The sequence below is a fragment of the Mesitornis unicolor genome, unplaced genomic scaffold, assembly GCF_000695765.1.
Source record: "Mesitornis unicolor isolate BGI_N332 unplaced genomic scaffold, ASM69576v1 scaffold26772, whole genome shotgun sequence".
NCBI lineage: Eukaryota > Metazoa > Chordata > Aves > Mesitornithiformes > Mesitornithidae > Mesitornis > Mesitornis unicolor.
The window spans coordinates 48,422-55,890 of NW_010167620.1; the positions used below are offsets into that span (position 1 = coordinate 48,422).

The 7,469-nt window shown below is 40.6% G+C and overlaps 1 protein-coding gene across 1 annotated transcript in view; it reads right to left on the reverse strand.

The window, feature by feature from the left end:
* FAM180A (family with sequence similarity 180, member A) overlaps positions 1-6,915 on the reverse strand; it is a 26,184-nt gene extending 19,269 nt beyond the window's left edge. Inside the window, exon 1 of the mRNA XM_010178757.1 lies at positions 6,740-6,915. Within this exon, the coding sequence (XP_010177059.1) occupies positions 6,740-6,815 (76 nt within the window). The 5' untranslated portion in view covers positions 6,816-6,915. The remainder of the gene's footprint in view (positions 1-6,739) is intronic.
* Between the last annotated feature and the right edge of the window lie 554 nt (positions 6,916-7,469).

Here is a 7,469-nt window from a genome sequence, read left to right on the forward strand (position 1 = left end):
AGAAAAGTACTTTATACTTCAGATACAGAATAATAAAAAAATCATTGCTATTAAAAACATACAGGACTACATGCACACAGTCATTCTGAAGAGGTCTGGGGCATTAATTACTCCATGCCTCACAATGAAAAGAAATGCTAACATTTCCTCTCCTCAATTACACTGAAAGTTCTTTGGAGAAGAAAAGTTTGGGTTTCTTTTCACTTTGTTTGCATAATGCCAGGTACTAGCGGGGTATCTGGGCCCAGCAGCCAAGTATAAGATAATCAGGAGGGGACTCACAGAATGCTCTACAGTCTTTGCATGTGTGCCTGAGTTGTTTCATTCATAACAGAGCTGCTTCACTTGTGGAAGGGAACATTGGCTTAACAGCATGCATTAAGAAAAGCGAGGCAGTAGTTAAAGCTAAGGTAAGGGGAGCAGTTTCCATGTGACGGTGTAAGGAGGGATTCGAATGGTAGGAGGTTTTTCCAAGTTGGACTTTAGCTGGGACATGAGGACCTTTGTGCAAACTGATCCATACCATAAGAGTTCTATACCTGGGACTGAGGCAAATAGATGGGACACTACAACATCCTGGAATCCTAAAAAAATAACCGAAGGGGCAGCAAATGTCCTACTGACTTGCCACTCCTCAGCACTGGGATGGAACTGGGATCACTGAGAAGATTCTACTGATGGGACTTTCAGTTCATAGTTCTCAGTCTGGCACATATCAAAGCAAAAACAGCTTTACCTCATGTGTCTTTCTCTTGTTACTTACCCAGATTTCCTCAGAATATTCTAGCTTCTTTCTCTTTTTCACTTTTGATTCTGTCAACCAGTTTATGACTGTATGAGCTGTAAGCTTTAGTCATTTTTTAGCTGCTTCCTGTGGCGAAGAGAGTCTCAGAATCACTTAGATCCTTCCTTGCTAACAGCATGACTGCTTTTATAGAGTACAATACCCATCTGTGATCTAAACTAAAATGTGGAAGCTTCTATAATTTATCCTTCCTCTGATCTCATCACAGTCTAGCATCATTGCCCTAGAAGGGATTATAAACTTTGATTTTTTTTTTTTAAGCATCCTTTGTATGTCTTTCAGTTTCATTCAGTTTCAGGTATCCACTGTGAATCCTGATTCAAGGATCATCCTCTGTGCAGGTTAAATTAATTAAGTATTTCCCTAAAGGAGCATTTGGGGAATCAGGACACACTAGAAAGGATTTTGATTACAGTTGCAGCCCTATCCTATTGGATATATATCCTACGCAAGTTAAATCCATTCATAGGCTGTTATATTCTATCTACCTTTCGCAACATCAAGCAGCTTTCCCAGGTGCTAATAACTAATCCCTTTTCAGGCACTTCTTCAGCCCTTTCCCTGTTTTCCTGCAATAACACTTTGTTTTTATGGTTTCAGACTGCCACCACAGCTGATGTCCAAGAAATCTGCCACAGGGAACCACGTCTGCACCACACAGCAAAGCCTGAGGCAGAAATGTCAGAGCCAGATGTGGTATAACCATATCAGTGTGGCACTGGGTCCAACCAGGTGAGCCCTGTGGAAAAGTAGATCTCATTCCCTTGGGCACAAGCCATGCATGTGACTATCACCCTGCTGGGACACCAGCTGGAGCCCCGGTGCTGTCCTGGGCTGTGCGAGGCAGGCAGTTTGCCTCAGCCCTAGCTCTGCGATCTCTGCTCACCATGGTGCCATGCAGGCATCCTAGTTGCCTCCTTAGTTCATTAATTCTCAAATCTTACGCAGACCTACTTAAAAGTATATTTTTGTCTTTGCTTTCTTCTAATTTATCATAGTCATAGAATGGTTTTGGTTGGAAAAGACCTTTAAGAACATCAAGTTCAACCACAAACCAGCCCTAAGTCTGTCACTAGACCATGTTCTTAAAGGGCAGAAATTATTCTTATAATGCTTCCTTCCTACTATTTATAATGTAGGACAGTTTGGTTTTTTTATAGATCTATTTTTAGTCTATGACTTACATTTATTCTCATATACAGCTCTTTGCAAAGGAATTCAAAAAGTAAGAGCATAGGTATATAAATTGTCTTCTCCAGGTCATCCAGCTGCAAAGCTAATTCCAGACCAGGCTGCCCTTCAGGCAGTGCCTCCCTCTCTTTACAGGTACAGTTATGATACTTTGTTCAGTAATAATTTGTACAAGGCAAATAAAACCCCAGACCAGGAGACTCCAGCCTACAAACATGCATTCCTAGGAACTGGTACAGACTTATGGAACAGACTCAGGGTAGGTGGGTTGCATAAACCTCTGCAGCAGATCGATCAAACCTTTTACAGGTCCAGTGAGGTCACTGAAATAGGAAGGGAAGTTGGGGCAATTTTCAAAATGTTAACATGGGAGCCAGAGGAAAGAGAAATACTGCATTTTTTCCATAAGAAGAAACATTCTTTACACAGCCAGGCTTAGACACGGTTAGCTTTGTTTCATAACATTTCATATCTTTCATCATTTTATGTGCACTGCATATTTTAAGAATTGTATAAAATGGCTTTATGGAATTTAAAGGAAGTTAAGTAGATGTTGCATTTTAAAAAGTTCTCTAGTAGCCAGCCCAGCTGATATAATTTCTTTTTACCCTTGGACCAGATGTTTGGAAACCTCAGCATATCCTAAATGTGCCAAGGTCAAAATCCTGGTATACTTAAGACCCGCTGGGCATAGTTGTATATATGTGTTTGACCATTTGTGTTATAATTACATGCTGTGTTCAAGCCATATTCACTTTGCTTGTGCTGTCCAAACCAAAAATGTCCAACAAGTGTTACTGTCAGAGGTGGAATCCTGGAACTTGATTGGGGAGTGCCTGGCTGGAAGGAGGGGGAAGAGAATCAAATAAGGTCAAAAGGTGTTGTTGGTGTGGGGATGCAGCACGTGACCTAATCTCCAAGGCACTCATCCCTTATGGCATGATCACCAGCAACCTGGAATGTAGCAAATGATTACACAGTCTAGGATATGTTAAACACTACTTCCTTATAAAAGGGCTGGTTGGCTTTCTAGCAACAGCCAGTCTCCATTTCTCTTCCACATAGTCCTCCCTCTCCTGGCACTGGAGAGTTGCCAGCCTGCTGTAGCTAAATCCACAAGCAGAAACAGCCTGCAAAAGTTGCTCGTGTAGCCGCTGCTCCATCAAACTCACAAACTCAGTTGCCACAACACTAGAGCAAATACTAAGAGTTTGCACTGCCATGAGGAAACAAGGATGGGCCTTCTGTTCTTCCAATTAATTTCTTCTGCAGAAAGACTCTAAGGAGAGCAAACTGTTCCCCTGGTGTTATGGACCAACTGTTTGACTTTAACCAAGCACTAGATACTGGGTACGAAATAATGCATGTGGACCAGATAGATCTGGATGCAACTGTAATACTGCTTTTGAGGTCTGAAAGGCACAGCACAGACATTCTTCAGAAGCAAAAAACCTCACTGGTGCTAATATAGAAAATACATCCTTTTCTCACTGATGGGTAAAAAGAGTTCTACCTTCTTGTTTTGTGTCTTTCAGGATCTCCTTTTCCAGCCTCCACTAAGAGGCAAACTTACCATAGCAGCTGCTTCCCCACTGTCCAAGAAGCCACAACCACAAGAGTTCATACTGCATCTTCAGTCCTTGAGCAACCCCACAGCAAGCAGGCTAATGTTTGTGTGCCATTTATTTGTACCAGAAAGCCCATATGGCAAATAAATTACAGTCAGCTGAGATGAAACACGCTAATAAGGATTGTCTTAGGGTTTCTCCTCAGGGAACAGGCAATTCTAACAATGCAGATCTGAAGCTAACTTCTGCTCTCCAGTGTATTGCTATTTGTCAGAGCAGTTTGATGAAAGCAACCGGGTGACAAGCAGTGACACTGCTGTCTCTGGTTACCAGAGCTGCATGCATTATTTGTTTGTTTATTTTTATTGTCAAAGAAAAGGATTTGTTCCTTGGTTTTTCCAGTACAAACTTCTCTTAAGATCTGGAATTCTTATTTGGGACCTTGGGAAATTCTTATGACCTCATCTTTACTGTCTCATACAGAATATCACTCAGTAGAGACCTAACATTACCTTTTTTCCCTAGGCAGGTACTCTGCAAAATCTAATCTTATCATACAGCTAAGCCTGCAAGAGGCTCGAGGAAGTCTGAGATGATGACAAGCAAACAATTTTGTCACCACTCAGGATATTTTCTTTATTATTCTGAGCATGTCCATCCTAGGGACCAAAGCTTGCCTGTGATTTCTGAGCCAGTGTCCACTGTTGGATCTAAGCAGGTTGAGGAGTGTGTGAGATTTTTAAAGCAAATGGCTGAGGGCGGGAAAAAATTAAAAAGCGCTCAGTTTTCCTACCAGAAATGGTTTTTAATTTTTCCATTCATTGATGCTCGTAAAAGCAAAGGGAAAAGGGAGGTGACAGACAGAAGTTCCCACTCACCAGTCAGCAAAAGTATGGTCTTCTTTCCTCACATCTGACATTTTTCTTGAGCCAAAGCTTAAATATTTGGTTACAAGGGCTGGGCATCCCAGGCTGCCCCAGTGCCCTCTAGTGAAAAAATGGTAAAAGCTAGGCCTTGTTTTATCCAATATTGACTGTTCATTTTTGATCGCACACAACAACTGTTGGTAATTAAATCAGGACCCTTTGTCCTACTGTTTTGTAAACAATCGGGACTACTAGTCATCATGGAGATGATATGCAAATCTGTCTTTCATTTCCATCAGACCAGATGCTGATCTGTCTTTGCTTTTCCACTGCAAAACTCAGATCAGGAGTTGGACAGGACTTATGACTGAGGTTTAACCCAGATGAGAGTCAGTTGTCTTTTGTGGAGAGAGGGAAGAGCACTGAGTGTACAGAAGGGTGTGTCATGCCTCAGTACTCAAATTTACTCTTAGGTTTCTAAGCAGTTAAAAAAATTGGGACAGTGCTTTGGTCCTCTAGACACTGCAGAATAGAATCAGAGTGGTTGGGCTGGCACATAGGTAGTTTAGGGGAGTGGAGGTTCTCTGAAGTAGCTGCTGTTGAAGGAGTCATGCCTCTAAAACATGTTTGGAGCAGAATAGTCCCAGCAGCTGTGGAGAAGAAATCTGTTTTCCTTCTCAGCTGAGGTCTGTAGACAATATTAGTGAGAACTGAACTTCTTATCACAACAGGGAATGAATCTTCTCTTCCCTCTAGAGCTCTAGAGCTTCCAGCTTGAAACAAATCTGCTTTCCCAAAAGACACAATAGAGTTCTGATATTTTCCTTTAAATATTAATGATGACTAAAATCGGACCTTAAAAGTTGCATGGATCCCTTTTAGGATTGTGGTGGTGGTGGTGGTGCTTTTTTAATTAAAATAAGTGTTTTATCAGAAGTGAAGAACATTTTTAAATTGCATTGTGATTATTCCATTGAAAAGAACCCCTTTCATTTTGTTTTTTTCTCATTCATAAGTGAAGTGACCTCATTCTTCTAAAAGGGGTTTTTTTTCATATATTTCAAAATAATTTTTTTTCATATATGCAGATCTAGTTCATATTTCCTCACCTTTTTATATGTCATCCCTGGAAAGACAAATTGTTATCTACAGAATTAAGGAATTTTGTGACGACAATTAGTGTCATTGCTTCTATTATGCAGTGTCGGAAAAGTAAGGTACATGCAGGTATAATGACTCATCCAGTGTCACCCAAGAGGCTGATGGAAAAACTGGGGAAAGAACCTGCCATTCTGAGTCACAGGTCAATGCTTCATCAGTGAACCCCCACTAACTGTTAGGAACAATTAGCCTTTATACAGTTTTAGCAGAATTGCATAGTCCTTCATTACTTCATTCAGCCATTGCCCCCCTACAATATCAAAGCCAAGCCCAAATAGCAGACCACAAAGTAACCAGCTATAATAAGGAAGATGTGGCAGATTGGGGTGGGGAGGGGGGCATCTAAATGCTTGATTTTTTTAACAGACGTAAGTTCCTATAAATATCTGTGAATTTCAACATCAGAACCAAATAAATCTTTTGGGAGGTGTTTCCTCTCTCCACTTCCAGCAGCTACTGAACCTGTGCCAAATACCGGAGAGAATAAAACAAAAAAGGGAAAGGACATCATCACTAGGTTTTAAGCAAGCATCTCCTATGCAATCCAACAGTCCCAAATAATTTCATATATTACTGTCACACACTTGAATACAAATATGTCACAACTAATGTTCTTATATTGGCAGCTGAAGCCTGGTAACACTGCAGGTAGCTTTCTCCATGTTGTATGGGCTAGGCTGTCAGAGTAGGGTCGTAGGCATTCATAGGCACCTTGCACAGTCCAGGCGTTGTTGTGTTTACTATTAACAAGTACCTGCCTGGTGGAGCAGAATATTATGCCACCTGTGACTACAAAGGCTTTTGTTTTCATGACCTATAGTTTTTGTTAACGCAGCAGAAAAAGGAGAAGGAGAGAGAAAGTAAAAGGCGAGAAAGAATGTAGTTTTGGTTATTGGGTTATTTTATATATTTTTTTATACTATAATAGAATACATATATACTTTTACCTTTATGCTTTTATGCATGTGTATTTTTCTATTTGTCTATATAATTACTTAGCTGACCTGTTTAATTGAGAAAAATAATTCCAGAGCTGGGAGGGACAAATTGTATATATATGTATATATATGTATAATGAAACATAATTTCAGACCAAAACTACAAACTCAGAGTTTTCTCCTGACAGTTTTTCATGTTTAAAATCTTACCTCTGCTCCATCTGTGGGTCACAGTGGCATGAGCACTGTAATAGAACAGCAGCAGCAGCAAAACCTTCCAAAGCATCCTTCTTTTTAAAATACGTATGTCTAGCTGCACAGTAGCTTTTTAATTTCCTACCTCCTTTCTTTTCAGGAATAAATAAATGGCTTTTCCTCTCCCCCTCCCCCTTTGAAGGAAAACCTGTCTCTTCTTCTGAGTACAGCTGAAGTCAGTGTGCAGCTCCTCTCCCAAACCAAGTCTCCTCGGGATCAGGAAACACTTTCACAGACAGACTTTGTTTTTATCCACATCTGGAATGACTCATGGTGCATGTGAGTTTGCTGGCAGCTGTGAGAATAAATATCATTACATTTTTGTAGTTGAGTTTCATTTGTTATATGGGCCAGTTGGAATTTATTTTTGTCCAATAAACAGCCACAAGTAACTTCATTAAAGGACACTCTTGAATCCCAACTCTGTAGCTACTCCTCTGTAATGCAGGCGGCTGGCTATATGCTAACCTCTGTTTAAGGCGAAAGCCTCTTTTGGAATGATGTACAGCTGCCCTTGGACACTTATGTCAGGGAGTGGGCCACGTGTTCTGCAAGAACATTTTGCTACTGTGATTCATATAATCACTCCTTTATTAAGAACATATAATGCTGCACTTAGACTTCAGTTCTGCAAGAGAAGTCCTGGCCTTTTCCTCCATTTGGCCAGTGCAGAGAACAGAAAGGT